At 33.9% G+C, this 20011-nt stretch overlaps 2 protein-coding genes across 5 annotated transcripts; both read left to right on the forward strand.

Moving 5' to 3' along the window:
* The first annotated feature begins 2298 nt into the window (after positions 1-2298).
* On the forward strand, positions 2299-4904 carry LOC105780723 (probable inactive shikimate kinase like 1, chloroplastic). 2 transcript variants are annotated; one of them, XM_012605206.2, is made up of 10 exons: positions 2299-2551; positions 2944-2984; positions 3258-3312; positions 3414-3486; positions 3579-3666; positions 3848-3930; positions 4033-4159; positions 4279-4357; positions 4443-4507; positions 4610-4904. In XM_012605206.2, the coding sequence occupies exons 1-10, from the start codon at positions 2365-2367 to the stop codon at positions 4676-4678; spliced, it is 867 nt and encodes a 288-aa protein (XP_012460660.1). In that variant the 5' UTR covers positions 2299-2364; the 3' UTR covers positions 4679-4904. The 2 variants fall into 2 exon arrangements, with proteins under 2 accessions (XP_012460660.1, XP_012460662.1); XM_012605208.2 differs by having other exon boundaries at positions 2947-2984.
* A 2472-nt stretch (positions 4905-7376) lies between these two features.
* LOC105779857 (uncharacterized) lies at positions 7377-13774 on the forward strand. 3 transcript variants are annotated; one of them, XM_012603810.2, is made up of 6 exons: positions 7377-7663; positions 8397-10118; positions 10235-10486; positions 10891-10971; positions 12926-13444; positions 13552-13774. In XM_012603810.2, the coding sequence occupies exons 2-6, from the start codon at positions 8826-8828 to the stop codon at positions 13606-13608; spliced, it is 2202 nt and encodes a 733-aa protein (XP_012459264.1). In that variant the 5' UTR covers positions 7377-7663; positions 8397-8825; the 3' UTR covers positions 13609-13774. The 3 variants fall into 3 exon arrangements, with proteins under 3 accessions (XP_012459264.1, XP_012459265.1, XP_012459266.1); XM_012603811.2 differs by lacking the exon at positions 7377-7663 and adding an exon at positions 7691-8084; XM_012603812.2 differs by lacking the exon at positions 7377-7663 and adding an exon at positions 8134-8296.
* The last annotated feature ends 6237 nt before the right edge of the window (positions 13775-20011 follow it).

The raw sequence follows: 20011 nt of genomic DNA on the forward strand, positions 1-20011 counted from the left end.
GAGAAGGGAAAATTTCCCTTCCAGCCCCTCTATGTAATTCGCGCGTTCAAATTAATCCTTTTACTTTTATTTATTTGCGGATTTACCCCAATTTTTTATTGCAATTCAATTTAGTTTTTCTTTTCTTTTTTTTGTTCTTTTCATTTATTTTATTAATTAATAACGTAATCATTTTTTTTTTAAATCTATACATGTATATTTTATGCACATATTTTTAACTTATATTTTTCTCACATTTATATATGTATATATATGTATATTTTTTTTAAAATTAATTTTGATGATGTACTCATTATTTAATTTTTTTATCCATGTACATTCCTTTTATATGTACATGTATATATTTTTAAAAACGAATATTTTTCTATATTTTTAATGAATATTTTCATATTTATATGTATATATTTACGTTTTTTAATAATTAAATACTCACTTTTTCTTTTTAAAATATACCTATTTTTTATTATTTTATATATGTACGTATAATTATATTTTTCTTTATTTGCATAAGTATATTATGTATTGTATTTATATATAAATTCTATAACCCAAAATTTTATTTGTAAATTATATGTATATTTTTAATCTTCATAATTTTCATGTGTATATTATACGTCTTTTGATCCTTATTTATTTGTTTGCTATCCCATCCATTGTATAATTGTGTTTACATTTTTTAAAGATTGGTGACCCAATTTTCATTTTTTAGGTGACCCAATCACACCTTAATAAAAGATTGGTGGCGACTCCCAATTTTCATTTTTTAAAGTCGACAACCTTAAAATTTTTTATTTTTCAAAAATGGTTTCGACATAAGTTATTAAACTTAATAAATAATTTGAAAATTTATATTTATATGAAATTAAGGCTTATTTGTATATATGTACTGTGAAGAATATTTTAAAAAATATTTATAAATTCGAAAATATATAGTAAAACTTATCAATATCGACATGTACTAGCATCAAAACAAAAACAATACATCTATCGGTACAGTATTAACTCCCTCGATAGTTTATTTGAGTTTGGAGTAATATTATTGATATTAACTAACTCGGTAGTTTAACGTGTCACGTCAACTTAATATTGCACCGTTAGTAGCTTATTAATTAAAACATTACAAGCCGGTAACATTAGTGAGAATTTCGTAACAAATTAAAGCTCAATAACTAAAACGTAATTTAAACCATACATAAATAACTATTTTCATAGTTTAACCTTATAAATATTTAATAAAAGGGTAAACTACCTAATTAGTTATTTAACTTTTATCGTCTTTCTATTTTGGTCACCAAATTATGAAAATTTTCAATTTGATCTCTAAACTACTCGAATTTTTTTAGTCACTGTGTCATTAAGTATGAGATTGAATGACGCGTCCATTATAAACTACATGATGGTCACTCAATAATGAGAATTTCTATTTTGGTGACCGAAATAAAAAAAAAAAGTTTCGATTTAGTTACTAAAGTTGTCAAAATTAGGTCACCATGTTGTTAAGTTGATAACGGAAGTTTGGCATGGTCTTTCTTTTTATTGGTCTAATAAAAAAATTTAGCCTTCAATATTCATACATTTTATGAACTTGGTCTTAATTAAAAAAAAAACAATAAATTTAGCCTTAAATATTTACAAAAGTTGTCAATTTAATCTTAATTATCTTTTATGCTCTTAGCTGGTATTATTTAGCGCATGTAAACTTAAAAGTTTCTAGTTTTCTATGCTAGGATAAGTTATCAATAAAGTGTTTTTTTAACACTTTAAATTAAACAATAAAGTTTTTAGTTTTGACACTAGAATGATCATAAGTCGTCATAAAGCTTTTATTTTATATTTATTTTATATATTTTTAATCGGTGGTTCTCGATTAAAAAGCTCAAATCTTACTAGTGTTAAATAAAATATTATTACAAAGTTTTCTAGCACCAAATACTAGTAAGAATGTTTAAGGCTATATTTATTGATTTTTTTAAGAATTAGAATTAAATTGATATAACTTATAAATATTGAGTGGTAAAATTTGTAATTAGACCAATAAAAAAGGTAAACTTTTGTTATCAATTAACGACATGGTGATTAAAAAAATCTAATTTCGAAAAATTTATTGACTAAATCAAAAATTTTTTATAGTTAAGTAACCAAAACAGAAACGCTCCCATAATTGAGTGACATTCATGTAGTTTATAATGGCCACATCATCCGGCAGTTGCAGACTTAACAACAGGCAAAAAGTTCAGTGACTAATTAGTTAGTTTACCCTTAAAAATTATTTTTATTTTAAATTAAAAAAGGAAAATCATTAGGAGTCTATGTGAATGGATAAAGCTCTAAAAAACGGCAGAGCAGATAACTGAACTTCCTCCCATGGAGATGACAACTATTCTTCACTCTTCTCTCACTAATCCCCCATTCACCGCTCATCTCTCTCCTTCTAAATTCCCCCGATCTTTCTCCACCCCATTCCGCCTCCGCACTTCTCTATCCTTTTCTCCCTCTCTTCCTCCAAAATCTTTCCCCACCAACTGCTCTGTCTCTGATGACACAACTTCCTGTGAGTTCAATCCTCTCTATTAAGAAAATTTGTCTTTTCACTATACCTTTTACTAACCCATTTCCATAAATTGTCTTGGTTTTGAAATTTTATTGTCTTTCGGTAGCTTTTGTTAAGTTTATAGAACTATTGCTGGATGGAATTGTTTTTGTTATGCGAGATTGCATATGAATAGTTGAGCTTCGTGTGATGCAATTCGAGCTAGATTTTGGGTTAATTTCAATTTGGATACTTTGTTTACTAATTTTTAATTGGGTTCTTATTCATTTGCCGTTATATACGTGAGATTCTATATGAATAGTTGCCTTTTGGTAATGAAATGGAATTAGATTTCCATACTTTGTTGGTCGTCACTCTTTTGTTTTTTTGTTTTTGGCTGTCTTGTGTTTCAGCAGCTAATGTCGCTACTGTCGATCTCTCCATCGCTTTGAAGGTCAGATTTCACTTATTTAAAGAAAGACAGGGAAAGTAATTTAAAGAAAGTAGCCATTCGTCTTTCACTTACACTTCACTTTGAACGAAATTGAGTTGGAACTTGGTTAAAACTAAAAGCCAACTCCTTTCAAGGAAAAAAAGACATGTATGAATGGCACCAAATTAGTAGCACACGTTCAAAGCTTGGATTTTTAAAAAAAAATATATAAATATAGTATGATAATTTTCTTGTGGTTTGAAGTTCTCACTTTAACTGTTCAGTCTAATTCAGAAGAAAGCAACGGATGTATCTGCTGATCTGAGAGGAACTTCTATATTTCTTGTGGGTAAGCATCTTCTTCTCCATGCGGAGAATGAGTTTGAACTCCTTAATCAATTACCATATGGTCATAATACATGTTTGGTGATTATTTATTTGAAATAAAAGGGATGAACAACTCCGTTAAATCCAGTTTGGGGATGTTGCTAGCAGATTTGTTTCGATATTATTACTTTGACAGGTATGGTATTTTCATGTCACTGAGTCTTAGGAATAGCTTTTATTGTTCAAGATATACTGGCTTAGCTTGTTTCTGTGTTCTTCTATCTATAGTGATGCTTTGGTCTCAGAAGCTGCTGGGGGTGAATCTGCCGCCATATCCTTAAAGGAGAGTGATGAGAAGGGATTCAGGGAGTCTGAGGTGTTTTTATTTATTTTACTTCTTTGGCATTACTGTATGTTGATTAACAATGCTAATTTGTCATTTAATAAGAACGGTACATAATTTTTAAATCTACTGAGTCTTTCTTTAGTACAATTCCCAAGAGCATCGAGTAATACATAAATTGTCTTGCTTATAGTCGGTCTAAATATTGTTGCAGACTGAAGTATTGAAGCAGTTATCATCAATGGGTAGATTAGTAGTTTGTGCTGGGGATGGTGCAGTTCAAAATTCAACAAATTTGTATGGTGATCTTTGCCCAGTTGAATCAGTTGTCTCTCTCAGTTTGTATTAGTTCTCTGTCTCTCTCACTGTTATAACCAACTTTATCTTGCTTATAAATAGGGCACTCCTAAGGCATGGCATCTCGATATGGATTGATGTGCCCTTGGACATGGTAGCCAAGGGAATAATTGGAAATAAGAGTCTCCTTTTGTCATCAGAAATAGCTATCTCTGGATCTTATTCAGAGGTATTGCTGTTGATTTCACTTTTAATTACATGACCACCTTCCCATTCTTTCTCGCGATTGTTCTTACAAGAGTCTGCTCTTCATCTTGGTGATATCTGACAATTCTTAATTTATGATAGGTTTTGTCACAGCTAATGGCTCTTTATGAAGACATGAGAAGAGGATATGCCACTGCTGATGCAACCGTTTCGCTGCAAAGTACATCCACATGAATTTTGTTTCTTGTTACGAGAATAAACCATATATTGTTGGTTTTAACTTCAAATTGCTTCTTCTTAAGCAGAAGTAGCATATCAGCTAGGTTACGAGGACATGGATGCAGTGACAACAGAAGACATTACTATGGAGGTGGAGAAGCATAGTTCCAAAACTTGTCTCCCCTTCATTTGGAATTAATAAATAGGAAATTTCTGTAGTTACAAATAAAGGAATTCTCTATGATATTTTCAGGTTCTCAAGGAAATAGAGAGACTTACAAGAGTGAAAAAGATGATGGAGGCTGCAGCTAGACCGTTTTAGCCAACAGGGAATAGGTGTAGCCCTTGCTGATATTGCTGCTGTATTCTTCTTTGGTTTGGTACTCTTCATATATACTTTTTATCTTGTTTAAAGTAGTTTAGAAGACGCTAAGGTGATCTATTCACTTTACCACACTTTTCAATATGATAGATGTATCTGAATTCTGAACATTGTAGCAAGATTGAGTAATTAAAAGGTGAAATGCATGTTTTGCATTAGTGAGCTACCTCTTGATTGAAGCTAATCTTTGGAAGAGAGATGGAAAAAGATGTTTTAAGAAGTCAAAATGATGGTCATAAACATAATGCCTTTTGCAAGTGTTGATGGGCATGCATTAGTACCATTAGCATTAAATTAGACTTCCACAGTTCCTAACTGTTACCAAATAATGGGTACCTACCTGTGCCATAAATGTCTACATATGCTTCTTTTTAAATGTCTTTTCTCTTTACCCCTTTTCTCACTATCTATCCTTTTCATTTCTAGTGAGATGATAAATTTATACGAAAGTAATGAATTGAGTAATGAAGCTTTAGGTAGGTTTACACCATGTGAGAATGCCTAAAAAGCATCAATTTAGTCTCTCTAAGCACTTAACTATTTGCAGCCTCTTTTTTACTCAACTTTTAATATCTGTTCTTCTGATTAGATATATCATGGAGGCTCTGTATTAGGAGTCAGATTACATTTTGCCCCATCTACTCAAAAAATGGGCAAATTAGTCACTCGCGTTAGATCAAAGAGCAAATTAGTCTTTTTCGTTAAAAAAATTATTTATTTGTACTATTAAAAATTGGCATGGCCTACAAAATAATCAGATAGTGCCATGTGTTGTGCCATGTGTACCTTATGTTAACGTACAAGGACTAGTTTTTAACAATAGAAATGGATGAAATTTTTAACGGAGACTAATTTATTCTTTAATCTAATGTAAAGGGGCTAATTTACTATTTTTTGAGTATAAGGGGCAAAATGTAATTTGACTGACCACCATGATACTTTTACCTATATTATTAGAGTTAGAAATGGCATATTAGTATTACATGTACTAACTTTAATTTAATAAACAAATGACATACTGTCTCCTCTGCTACAGCCTTTAACCTAAAACTCAGACATTGACGACAGATGTCTGATGTATGTGCCTCTGCACCTTTTATACACAGAATTCTATTGTTTTTTTCTCAGTGCAACGTGGTAATAGTATTTGGTAAAAAACCAGAGAAAAAAGATACATTCATACATATATACATGCATGCAGACCCAATGTTAGAGGGGAAGACGAAGTAGAGTAGAAGCAGGCATGCTATGGAAATTGAAATGTCAAAGTTGATGATGGAGTTGGGGGTAGGGCTGGGTACCTGGTTGTTGGGTCTTTTGGCTTTCAGTTCATGTTACCATTGCCAACTTGGTTTTTACAACTTTCAACTGGCTTTATGATGAATCTCCCACCCACCTACGCAGCTGAACAACCTTGAATTCAATCTACATATAAAAAAGTACTAATCTCATGTTTGTGCTTCAATATCTAAGCTGTCTGTTATTTTGTCACGAAGAAGTCAAAACTTTACCACAAGTTACAGAAAAGTATAAATTGCCAAAGTAACAAAGGAAAGAAAAAAGAAATGGGAAATTCCCAAAAAGACTACGGAAAAGGAAGGTTAGAATTTGAGAAAAATGGAAAAACATCCAACTTCAATTTTAATAATATAAAAAAGATGCCAATTCAGACTCTTACTTGTTACGCAGGGATTTATCTTTCCATTTACCATATTCGATTTCAAAATTTAAGTTTAATTGTTAATTATATTAAAATTTTTATATGAAATTCTAGAGAAAAAAGTTGCATTTTAAAATAAAGGCAAAATGATATAGTAACAAACTTAAATTTAATAGAAAATTTTTATGAAGATAACAATCTGATTTATATTTTTAAATTTTAAAAAAAGAGAATTAAATTCAGAATTAGACCTGTGATTGAACGGCTCAAGCCATCGGCTCTTGAGTTATACCAACTGTCACGGACTTAGAATTTTTCCACGCGATCCGTGCGGCCTTAGGCAATTTCTTTGCTTAAAAAGGCCTAAGTCAGCCTAACTCGCAATGATAACGAATTCAACAGTAAAAACACCTAAGTCAGCATAGTCTTGCAATGATAAAAGATTCAACAGAATTTCCTCAAGGTACCCACGAAGAACAGCAGAAGGTACCCACGAAAAACAGTAGAAGAACGAAGTAAGAATGAACTTTGAAAGATGAATAAAAGCCACAGAAGAGAAAGAACACTTGAGAGAAAAGTTTGGACCACAAGAGTTATTTGTTTCGATCTCTATCTTTCTACTAGTAATAGGTATTGGTATTTATCCGGATTTCGTCCTCTCATTATCAGGTGAGAAGGTGAAAAATGTGTTTAGTTGAAATTAAATAAATTATTAAAAAAATAAAGAATATAAAATCCTACCATTCACAAATTAATAGAGTTTTCCAAACAGAAACACTCAGTATCCAATTCTGAAAACATAGAAGTAGGGTGAGTAAATTGTAAATGCTTTAACAAAGAGAGGTTAATTTCACGCAAAAATGGCGGCATACGTAAAGAGGAGGGTGAGGGTAATTTCCATTTAACTTTCATTTTCTTTTATATATTTTATTTACTTTTTCATATTTTTGGAATTATAAACAGGGAGAGGGATGAGTGTCTTCCATCATCTCACTCACATTCTCAACATTTCTTCTCTCTCCTTTTCTCTCCCTTCCCCTATAAGACGCAAACGAAGAAAATTTTCACATTTAAGTTCCCTTTTTTTTTTAAATTTATTTTCACCTTTAAAGTTTCAATCTTTGTTAATCATCATAATAATAGAGAATCCAATCTTCCTATTTAGCCTTCCATTTTAATTTGGTAGATATAGCCGTATATATTTATGGGCAGATCATTCAAATGATTTGTTTAGCAGCGTATTTCATCACAACTTTCTTTTACTGGTGCGTCCATTAATCACTTTAATCTGTTCAATGTTTGTGTGTCTTTTGCCTTTTTCTAATTCTTAATTATGCTGATCAAGCTTGGGTTTTGTTCAAAATTAATTAATTATTTCTTTATTTGACTTGGTGAATTCATCTCGCTACGTTGATGGTTTTAACTTAATAAGCCTTGCTTCTGGCCGAGGCTGGTGAATGTGTGCCGTGAAAGCAACCTCTTTTTAGGGTGTACGCTCTTTCTTTTTTTGCCTTTGTATTAGTGTTTTTGATTGTTACAAGGAACAATATCGGCCATCAGGGGCTCTTTTTTGTCTTTCATTTGTTAGTTTTTAATATTCTGGTTGAAAACAAATTCTGGGTTTCCGTTTTCAAGTTCGTTTCTCCTTTGGATCCATGGTTGATTGGAATTTGCCTTGATTTTGAGGTACTTCCATTGCCGTCTTGCTCTTATTCTGGTTTTAAAATATGGTTTTGTTTCTTGTTGATTGAAGGAGCTATTAAAGGAAAAAGTGAATTTGTCTTTATCTCTTAGTACTCATCGGCTTGTATATCTTTTTTTTTTATGGAATTCTGTTGTTAAATCGAAGAATTAAGGCTATGGTGGATTAGATTTGGCATTAGATGGAGTCCAACTTGGTCAGCACCATGCTCAATGCTTTTTGAGATGAATTCTGATATATATTTTTTTCTAATTTCCCCTGGTTCAGCTAATTTCTTTATCGGAAATTTTCCGCAGGCATTCACGGTGATTACTTTTGATAGCAACATGAACTCCCTGTGCTTTGTTGCTTGCTGGTATGGAGGCCAGAAGATCTGTGCTAGTCATTATCGTTGGATAGTTAGTTTGTGTTTGGCTTTCTCAATGGAGGCTTGTAAGCGAATTGCAGCTGAAATGTGGATGCCATTGGTTGATACATAGTACTTCTTGGAACCATTCCATTGCTCATCGGGAACATTGTTAGAAGTAGGAGACATTAGAATTAGGAGAATTGGATTCCATTCACGGTTATGATCTAGATGAATTTGAACAACTAGAACTGATTAGAATATATCGAATTGTGTAAAAGTAATAAAAGCAAACACGAGTGAGAGAGGAAGAGGGTGAATAGCTTGTAAGTTAGCCCCATTTGGATAATTTAGTACAACATTCTCTGCAATTTTAGCAATGGGGTTGCCACAAGTTTCCTCAGATGATAGTGCCGAGGAAGGTGAAGCTGCATCCAGGGCTGCATTCTTGCAAAGCCCACCGCGGTTTGCAGGTAGCAGCGCCTGTGATTTAGATGGAATGCCAAAAGGAAGTTTGGGCCAGACTATTGGGAATTCTTTCTGTCCTTCCCTGGGAGATTTTCAAAGGAAAACTTCTTTGGAGCTTTCAAGGTTTTCAGATGAAACTTTTAAACATGGTGGGGAAACAAATGCCTCATCGAATGTTCATGGGCTGAAGGTTGGCTCTGCCAGTGTGGTTGGGCCGTATGCAACTCCTAAAAATGCGCAGAAAATCCAAAATGCTGTTTCTAGGATTGTGGGTTTTGAATCACTTGGACCAAGTAAGCTAGTGGAGGGCATTTCTAGTGATCAGGTTCATTCTTCTTCTGTTATTGGTGTCAGAGATAATGAAACGGAATCTGGCGGGTCATTAGTCAGGAAGCGATTGTTGTCGCCATTAAATAGCATGCTTTTCTCTGATCAAATTAACAGTGACCCTTTGGACATTAGCTACAGTAGCAATCAAGGAAACTTATCTCCCTTAGCTGACAAGCATAGGCTTCCTGTTTTACAAGACAATAAAAAAGCAAATATTGGCAGCCAAATGAAATCCACAGCATCATCCTGGTCCTTGCCAAGCTGCTTAGGACATGGAGACATACCATATGAAAAAGGTGGAACTGCATCTGTATTTTTCACAGATGGTCCTTTACTGGGAAACAAAGAACCACACCTATCTTGTACTTTTTCGTATTCACCTGGGGTTGATCAATTCCAAGAATCAAGTCTGTTACGGTCCCAGACTGGAGCAATATCTATATCTTCCCAAATGGCAACCTCACCTCCTGTTACTTTATCACCACTTGGTCCAAAGTTCAGTGAAAGGATTACAGCTGCAGGAGGATGGAGGAATCTTAAAAAGGAAATGGATGATTGTTCTTCAACCCTAAAAGATATAGAACAATCAGTTGAAAGGTTTGACTCTGGTAGTATATTTGCCCCTGAAGAAGAGGAGTTTGAAATTACAAGCAGATCATTCGAAGATACTAGTTTTTTGCACAAAGAATTTTCCACTTCTTCTCTTGAAAGTTCTGCTAGATTAAGCTGGCCTCTGTGGCAAGAATCAGCCCCTACATCTCCATATAAGAGATTTATCAAAGGTTTTAGTGGGCATCCTGTTAGGAGGTCCTTGGTTGGTTCATTTGAGGAGTCACTATTGTCTGGAAGGTTCTTTTCTGGAAAACTCAATCAGGTTAGTTGTAAAGTGAGTTTGATTATGGTGTTCCATTCCGAGTTTTTGTAGGAAATTATTTGTCGACAGATGTATGTGTTACTCATTTGTTTGCTACTTATGTCTTGTATGCATAGAGGATTGATGGTTTTCTAGCTGTTCTGAGCATAACTGGAGGGGCCTTCTCTCCACAATCTCAGAAACTTCCGTTTTCTGTAACCAGTGTGGATGGAGATTGTTTTTTACTGTATTATGCATCCATTGATCTTTCAAGGAATTCATCATCAAATAAGTGCCGAGATCAGAAGCAGAAAAGAGGCCTTAGCATTGATGAATCGCAGCCTGTAAGAAGCCGGTTGCGTATTCCTATGAAAGGGCGCATACAATTGGTAAATGCTTCTTACCAGAATCTGGTTGGATTCTTCCGAGTATCTTGATGTTATCAATTAAGCTTTGTTTGAGTTCTATTACATTATACCATCTCTTTAAACTTAAATATGATCATTCCAATCAACAAAAAGCTTTCTACCGATTGGTAGTCTGTGTTTGAGCTTTTGTAGCACGCTTCTATAACCTTTTGTGTCAGGCTCTTGTTCCCCTCTAGTTGTGATTTATATGTGGGACCTTGTTCGGTGCAGGTTGATATCCTATGAGGGAGTTGGCTAACGTAGTGGCCTGCTCTTTGTTTTTTTTTTCTTAAACTGCAATTAGCTATAGAGTCTTTATGAGATCCTCATCCTGTCTAGAATTCTCAGAAATGAATTTCATTTGTTCTTGGTGGATTCATCTGCAGGTTCTTAGCAATCCAGAGAAAACACCTCTTCACACTTTTCTCTGCAACTATGATCTGAGTGACATGCCAGCTGGTACCAAGGTAATATTAATTATAATCTGCACATCGTTTTTGGTTTAGCCATTTGAGACTTTCTTTGCTTTGAATGCTTCACTAGTGATATAAAATCTTTCTTACTATATCTTTGCACTTCAGTAATTATCTTAATTCTAACTATGGTTGACTAAAATGCAAAAGAAAAGACTGAGTTTTGGTTTACTTTTGGTATTAAGTTGCTATAATGGGATGGCTATTTGTTCTCTAGACATATGCTTCCTATTTCTTTTTTTTTTCTTTTTGCTAAATCGTTGATTTCATTAATGATAAAAGAACTTGGAAGACATTACAAGTGACTGCAACAGGGATCATACCAGAACACTGATAACACAAACAAAAATCTCATCATCCTATAACACCATAGTACTAGATGAACTCACATAAGCCAAAATGAACACCTAGCAGAAAACTGCATCATGCATAAAACCAATGACTACAAATAGCACCATGCAAAAAGTTTGTAACTCTTATCCACCTTGTTGTCTGTCATATCTTCTTTTAATCTCAAGACATCATCACCTCCCACTGATCTTAAAAGATTTTTGTAGCCTTTTGCTCAACACAGTACACTTCCCAATATTCAATCCCCATAAATCCTATGAGAAATCACCGTATTCATAAGCAACTTTGATTTACTACAGATCTGTTAATTTCACTAAGAAGAGAGCTTCCTCAGCATTCAAGGAGTTGGTTTTAGGCACCATTCCATTCCTAAGCAACCTCAGGGACCACACATGTCAACCCATGAGGTTAACACTATTACGTCATTTAGCTAAAGCATGAGCTTCTTTAACAAAGCACATTTTGAACTACTACCTAACCCACTCGCATTCCTGCTTAAAATTTCCATAACAGATTCCCCACCTTCAGGATGAACTTATCTCAATGACTCAATTCCCCTTAAGCGTAATACATGCATGATTCTGAACCAGCATCCAACCATAGGAAATCCCAAAAAATCGAGGAGAACTTTTTTTTTGCTAAACGATGCTTAATTGCCTAAGAGCAAAGATGTGACACACAATCCAGCTCCAAAACCGCAACTCTCATGCTGCCAAATAAACATAATCCTCAGAAATCAATGCACCTAACCAAACAAACCATAAACCCCGAAATCATAAAAATCCCTTGTAGAAATATAATTCTATTTGAGCAGAGAAAGAAATTTCTATCCCATAGTAGTGGCTCGCCAGCTTTCCCAGTGGCTGCTGCAAACTCCCAATTAAAACCATCCATTCCCCACAATTGTTTAATAAAAATCTCCGTAATGCATTAAATTATAGCTTCATGTAAAATTAGCATCCCAACATTCAACTTAGGCATCAGGTCCCTTACCACTAATTGTTTTGAACCCCGTTATAAACCACTATCATTCCAGCAAACAGTCTTCATTATCAAACAACCAACTCAGCCCACCTAGTACAACAAGCCACTCCCGAACAGAAACTCAATCCCCAAATGACAAACTCAACACCTACAGACTATTTTAACACTCACAGAGAGCCAACAACACAATCTTCTACACTAAATCAGCATAAAAAAGTACAAACTAGAAAATATAGGTTACCTCTGCTGTTCAGTTTCCTGAATTCTTTGGATCACTTCACCATCATAAAAACTAGCCGCACAGCCCAATCTTTTCCCCGGCTCCCATGTTGAATCACATCCTCATCCATCACTTTCTTTAAGTCTCTAAATCAGAGATAGATTCAATGGCTATTTCCAACTCCTTGCTCACTTTTTCATCCCTATCCTTTGCATTCACATTCTTTCTGCTCACGCTTTCATAATTGGGTGCCATCCAAATGAAAACCAAAGTGTCTCAAATCACTGCGGTTTGGTGTCATTCTTATAATCCTTTGTCTTCATATTTGCACGTGCATTTTAGTTTTATGAAGTTCCTAAGTTTAAGCTCTTGAGCTTGTTCAAATCATTGTAGACATTTGTGCGCCAGAAGATTACTCTAGCGTCTTCTGCTCCAAATTCTGCAGAGCTGAAACCAAGTTTTGACACCAAAGTCCAAGATAAGGTGAGACTAACCTCTCAGGAAAATTCTCCTTTATGCCACAACAGACACGAGAAGGAAAGTAGTGGAATTAAAGGCAGTGAAGGCTTGGAATTACTGGAATCAACACAACCGACTGGTTGCAACAATGACCAGTGCAAGGATTACGCCTGCACAGATGCATGTCAGAAATCTGACCGGAAAGTTTCCCATGGTTGTGCTAAGGTCAATGAACACACTAATAGTGTTGGTTCACTTCGATATGCTCTTCATCTCAGATTTCTATGCCCTTCTCCCAAAAAAGGTTCCAAGTCATTTCTGAGATGTAAATCTGATCCTGGGTCAGTTCCTCAAAAGACTAGCATTGAAAAGGATGGGGATCGGAGATTCTATTTATACAATGACTTGAGGGTTGTGTTCCCTCAACGCCATTCAGATGCTGATGAGGGCAAGGTAATGCAATCTACCATTTGTTCGTTATATATATACACGTTTAACTCTACTCAGGTGTGTTTATATCATGCCATATGTGTTCTAATAAGGTTGTTGTGTAATGGCAGTTGAACGTGGAATACCATTATCCAGAAGATCCAAGATACTTCGATATCAGCAACTGAATCATCTAATTTACACCCAAAAAGCAAGCTTTCTTTTGCTGACTTTGTACATAAATAGTTACTGTATGTTTCATTTCAGTCATCTCACCTCGAAATGGCACTAACCCTCATCAATCTGTATATACCCTTTATTCTCTAATAATTTGATGGGTTAAACATTGTTGAAGTGGCCTCTTCTTAGCCCTGTTCAAAACTTGGCAAGTTTCCCTATATCTGAAAAGTTAGAATTAAAAAAATCCCAAGTACCTTAGGTCTTTGAAGAAACAATGCCGCTTAAGCTGATAGGGAAACGAGGCTTATTCTTTCTTATTTAGCCAATTTTTACATCTGAAGGGTTAAGTAAGTGTGTGGGATTCATTGGATATAAGTTGAAAAGGATAAACCAAAAAAGAACCCAATTGGTGCAAACCAACCAGGGGAAACTCCAATATCTTTACAAATTTGGAGAAGGATATAATGTTAATATATAACAATTTTATCATTCTAAACGTGGCTACATTGGTAATTCCTCACGACGTTGATTACAGGTTTTTGCAGGATTTGGTCTCATTGATTATCATTGTTCAAATGTGGAATGTGAAACTTAATTTGTGATTAAATGTGAAATTGACTTGTAAATGGTTGGATAATATGGTGGTATACACCGTGGAAGGTGTAAATGGTTGGACAATATGGTGGTACATATTGTGGAAGGTGTAAAGAGTGATTATAATAAAGATAATTCACATTCTATATTGTGTAGAGAGCCACTAGAGATTATGAGTTAATAATGTTGAGGATGTGCTTTAACGAAATGTTGCCTACGTAGGTCGAGTGTGTTCTTTATATGCTTATCCAGGGGGATCGCAAGTAAGGGTTTTGGATTCCTTAGTTGAATGGTATAATTGTTATTTTAGGCTCTCCAAAAGGTAAAACATTAAATTTAAGTATTTTAAGTCTTTAATTAGATAAAAAAATTTCAAGTTTTAGCCCTCTAAAAATAAATAATTTAATTTAAGTATTTTTAGCACAATACCTTTAGCTTTGACTCCTCCAAAATTTTATAATTTTTAACTTGGCCTTTTTAAACAAAATTCTTGGCTTCACTCTTGTGCCTACCCTGATGTTGAATAGGAGTGTTCAATCGGTTAACCGACTCGAAATACCATTAACTGAATTAACTGACTCTTTAAAACTATTAACCGTTAACCGAACCGAATTTTTTTCAAAAACAAATTAACCGAACTGAAATTTTTGGTTAATTCGATCGGTTTTGTGTTAACTTATGGTAACATATCCTTCAACTCACAAAAGCTCATGAACTTAGGGTAGGCTCTGATACATTTCAAGAAAAGTCTAAACATTGAATCGATTAAATAAGTAGGAGTGATATGGTAAAAAAATTGAAACTGTTAAAATAAAACAATAAATATACCATTTTCAATCTTGTCAAGCTCTTGGATTTGTTCTTCAATCTTTTTGATGTTTTCTTGTGATGATGATTTTCGAATCCAATCTTAAGTACACACAAGAGCTTGTACAATTTTAGGAGTTAAAGAACTTCTATATTGATCAAGCATACGTCCCCCGGTGCTAAATACTGACTCTGAAGAAACCGTAGAAACCGGTATAGCTAACACATCTCTGGCCATTTTTGAAAGAGTGGGAAATCTAGGGCTATTCACTTTCGACCACAATAAAATATCAAAATCTTCAACAAAATCCTCATTAGCTCAGCTAGATATTTATCCAATTCAAATGTTTTATCTTCACCACCATTTTCCAACTCATGCTTTTTATACAAAGCTTGCATTTGCCTTTTCATTTTTTGTTGTGGTTCACCGAAAGAAACATGTGTTGACACACTCAATTGGCTACAAGTACTATGTAGTGGAGGCTTATACTCATCAAACAATTCATACAAAGATTCCTTCAATTTTTGCATCATTTCGCAAGCTTTTTCAGAACTAGACATTTCACTAAGTGCAAATTCAAGATACTTTAGTTTTTGTCTAGGATCTAAAACAAAAGCAACAAACATAAGCAAATTCATATTATCAATATCACCCTAATACTTATCATACTTCTCTTTCATCTTGATGGCCATAACATTGAATCAAAATTACTATTTAACAGAGCATCTCGTAAAAGAATAACAATTTCAGAAAGCTCGTCAAAAAAATTATTGGATGTGACATATGAAGTGCCAGATATACGCAAAGTGACTTCATTAAAATGTTGCAAGAAATCTCTCAAGTTTCTAACACTAGCCCAATCATCTATACTAAGCCAACGCTCTCACATTTCAAGTTTAGCCTTAAATTTTGTATCTTGCTCCTCAAATCTCTCAAAAGTTCTCTCAAAGTTCTGACCAGTGTCTAACATTAAGTAGGTCGAGTTCCACATAGTACAAACATCAAGACACAACATCTTCTTGCACTCTATCTTTTCTACCACAACACACTCCTTAAACTTTTGTAATCTAGCTCGAGATTTGTCTCACATATCTAACAGCCCCCTAACACGTTCAACAGATTTATTCATTTCCTTTAAGCCTTCAACAAAAATCAAATTCACAATGTGTGTCATGCATCTCATATGAAGATATTTACCATTTTGAACTAAACCCCCTCAAGGGTTAAATTTTTTTCTCAAATAACCAATAACAACATCATTTGAACTTGCATTATCAACAGTAACAATAAACAACTTATCAGTCCTCCAATTCAATAAGCATTTCTTAATCACCATCCCAATCGACTCACCCTTATGACCAGAAATTGGACAAAAGTTTAAAATCTTTTTATTCAATTTCCAACCGTTATCAATAAAGTGAGTAGTGATACACAAATAATTAACTCTTTGCAATGAAGTCCATGTGTCAGTAGTTAAGCAAACTTTAGAACAAGAACTTCTCAAAAGTTGTTTTATCTTGACCCTTTCATCTAAATACAATTGATAAACAGCCCTAGTCATAGTAGTTCGTGAAGGAATATGAAACCTAGGACATGTCACGAACATAAATTTCTTAAAGCCTTCACTTTTAACAAACTTGAAAGGTAATTCATCAATCACAATCATTTGTGCTAATCCTTTCCTACATGCTTCTTGATCAAATCTCCAAGTTGAAAGATGCCCTTCCCCCTTCAACTCCCTTTCTAGGTAAAACTAGTTGTCCTTGGCTAGTGTCAACAACATTACTAGGATTTTTCTTACATGAACCAATATGATATTTCAATGACCTTGTACCAATTTTTTTATATCACAACAAAATTCTTTTTGACAATAATTACATTTAGCCTTACTTGCACCCTTATTATTAATAATCTTAGTGAAGTGAGAGCAAACTTCTAACCTTTGAGGAGTGGTTTTTCTTTTCCCAGTAGTCCCTTTTGTTTGGCTTGAAGCTCCAACTCCCGAATTTTCAGAATCTATCGAAGTAGGAGGTGTAACACTACCCTCAATAGATGTTGGTTCAGTGGACATTCTGCAAGAAAAAAAAATTATATAATAAATTAAAATACCTTTATAATATTAAACATATTTTGGTGTTAAGTTTTAGAGAAACAAAATACTGTTTCTCTTTTAATGTTGAGTTCAACATATACTATTACATATATATAATTTTTTCAAAATAAACATAGGGGATCCCTTAATTCTACCAAAGAATAATAGATATGGGGTCTTTGGTCCCTATACTGTTTTTATCCATGTCTAATAACTTCTTGTTGACTGATTCATCGTTCGCACAAGTGGATCAGCTAGACAAACTTTAAAAGTTGGACTTAAAAAAAATCATGGTGTGGAATAATAAACTAAATTAATATACTTGATAATAAGAAAATTTTGGAAAAATAATAACAATACCTAATGATAAGCAATTTTTTATTAAAAAAAGGACTAATGCTTTTGAGTAGAAGTAAATGATCCATAAACTCTTCTATCAATGTTTAATTTTCATCCATTGCATTAACCATTCATTTTCTTTTTATTTTAAGGAACTTTTTTTTGAAGTAGAAGTAACCATTCATTGTCTTTATTTATATTTCATGTTCATGCATTTCTTGTAAATTTTACATTTATCGTTTTTAACATTTTATCGATATTTTATTTCTATCCATGACCTTTATTAATACATTTCATCAATTTAATTTTGTTTGAAAAACACATTTTAGTTGAATTATTTTTATGTGAAATATGGAAAACTTGATATTAATAATATGAAAATGTTGAAAATTATGCAAAAAAAAGAATTAAACTTTATTTTAAAAATAATAAAATAATTTTCTAAAACGATATTCTTTCAAAAATAACAAAAAAATAACATTTAGTGTAGTTTGTACATGTTCTCTATATAACATATCTTTGGAACAAAGAACCCAACCTTAAATGCCCAATGAATAAGTGGCCCAAGAAACCCAAACTTCAAAAACTCTTAAATAGTACCTATCATAGCATTAAACTTAATTCAACAAGCACCCGATGCAAAACAGAAGGGCGGGCAATGGAGTAGAATCCTTGAGCATGACCTTGTCGAATTAAGAACAATAGCCTTGACTAGTAAAAAAAAAAAAACAAGAATCAAGCACTCTCATAAACTAGCAATTCCCAAAACTAGCAGTCTTCCATAAACCATCCCATTTACTATTTTTTTCTCCCCAAATATTATCTCATATTCTACTGTCAATCTGGTTCCCTCCTTTTCTGTCCCCATAATCCATCATCAACAACCATCGCCCACCGACACACTTCCAATCAGGTAACTCTCCCTTTCATTTTTTAGGCAATAACAGAGTAACCCAGGAGATATGTTCTTCTTAAGCAGACCTAAAAACTTGACAACAACTACAAGCATGAGAGGAAAAGCCTACCTCAACTCACCGATGATGGTGACCTGGTAGACGTCGGACAGTGTGACTGGTGGACCCCGGATGGTTCACGAAGGTGATTGGCAATGACAATAGGGAGATTTTGAGAGATTTCAATTAGGGATTTTGAATTTTAAGGGTTAAGGTATTAGTTAGGGATTTTTTTTCTTTCTGACGTGTGTTTTAGTTTTAGACTTTTAGTTTTAAGATTTTTATTTTTATTTATTAAATTATTTCTAATTTTTATGATTGGGTTAGGTTGGGTTGGGTACTTGGATTTATATATATTAGATTGAGTTTATATTGGGTTTATATTGGATTGGGTCTGGGTGGATAGTGAGCTATTTATATATTATAATTTTATTTCTTATTTTTTTTAGTTAAACTAAAAAAATTTGGTCAACCGACTAGTTTCGAACTGAATTAACTGTTAACCAAAAATCCAAAAAATTATTAACCGGCCCCCGACCGAATTAATTCGGTTAATCGACTGATTAACCGAATTCGGTGGTTAACCAAAATTTTTTGGTTTTACCTGAATTTTGCACACCCCTAATGTTGAAAAGGCGTATTTATAAAGGGAGCTAGCTTGGTATGGGTCTCAACCATTGAGTTCTCTACTCAAGTGCAGGTGGTAGAGTGGCAGATGTTAGCTAAGTGGTTCTATTGGAATCAACTTGAAGGGACTAAACAAGGCGTTTGTCAGGTCAAGGGTATGATGGATTGATGGGTGGTGTTAGGAACTCTTCTTGATATATCTTTTGAGTATTGTGTGGATCTACCGTGATTGGATGTTTAGGCAAGAATTCTCCTAGTGAGGTTGCATGACCTAGCTTTGTTGTAAGTGTTTGAACGACTAAGTAACTAACCTCTTCAACTACATATCTATCAAATATCAATTTGGATCAGTGTCAAGTTTTGAGAATGTGGTGTGATCCAAATTCACCCTAAATCTACAAAAAAAATTTAATTCTATAAGGCAAAAATGTAAAAATAAATCTTGAAACTTGTACATACATTGCATATAAATGGATGAGAGGGGAATGTCGTTATAAACGACATCCATCCATGACGACATTTGAAGGAGGGTGCAACACTGTTCAATCAATTTGTTTTCTGATTAGTCACATTGTTAAGAGTCTAGTGTCATGGGCCGCGGATCAAAGCTCTTGACGAATGACAAAGAGTGTCCCATGGAGGTCAATTGATTAAATGGGGCTATTTTTTCCTACTTGAACTGGCACGATTTGTGGAACATGTGGAGAAACCCGTCTACTTGAAGCCTTATGATGCGATCAGTTCGTATCACCTTGGTGGCCCAATAAAGCACTTAAGAAAAATTAGGGCTACCTTGGTAAAAAATGAAAAGTAATCTTAGAAGATATGTAATTTGATAAGATTTGATTTTGTAATATTAAATGATTAAGTCAATCCGTTAAGAATATCAATTGTAAAAAAGCTCTAATATTGACCGTCGATGTAACTCAATCTGTATCGTTGGTTTCGAGGGAACTCAACTATAAATAGAGGCATTCTCCCTCATTTGTGATCACTCA

This window comes from Gossypium raimondii, chromosome 4 (genome assembly GCF_025698545.1).
Source record: "Gossypium raimondii isolate GPD5lz chromosome 4, ASM2569854v1, whole genome shotgun sequence".
In the NCBI taxonomy this organism is placed as follows: Eukaryota; Viridiplantae; Streptophyta; class Magnoliopsida; order Malvales; family Malvaceae; genus Gossypium; species Gossypium raimondii.

What these genes read in the sequence shown, in the direction of transcription:
- LOC105779857 (XM_012603810.2), top strand. Translation starts at nt 8,826, where the DNA reads ATGGGGTTGCCACAAGTTTCCTCAGATGATAGTGCCGAGGAAGGTGAA. An exon ending in TTTCTGGAAAACTCAATCAG is followed by an intron (nt 10,119 to 10,234) that starts GTTAGTTGTAAA and finishes TTGTATGCATAG; the next exon opens with AGGATTGATGGTTTTCTAGC. An exon ending in CAGATGCTGATGAGGGCAAG is followed by an intron (nt 13,445 to 13,551) that starts GTAATGCAATCT and finishes GTGTAATGGCAG; the next exon opens with TTGAACGTGGAATACCATTA.
- LOC105780723 (XM_012605206.2), top strand. Translation starts at nt 2,365, where the DNA reads ATGGAGATGACAACTATTCTTCACTCTTCTCTCACTAATCCCCCATTC. An exon ending in ATCTCTCCATCGCTTTGAAG is followed by an intron (nt 2,985 to 3,257) that starts GTCAGATTTCAC and finishes AGTCTAATTCAG; the next exon opens with AAGAAAGCAACGGATGTATC. An exon ending in TCTCTGGATCTTATTCAGAG is followed by an intron (nt 4,160 to 4,278) that starts GTATTGCTGTTG and finishes AATTTATGATAG; the next exon opens with GTTTTGTCACAGCTAATGGC.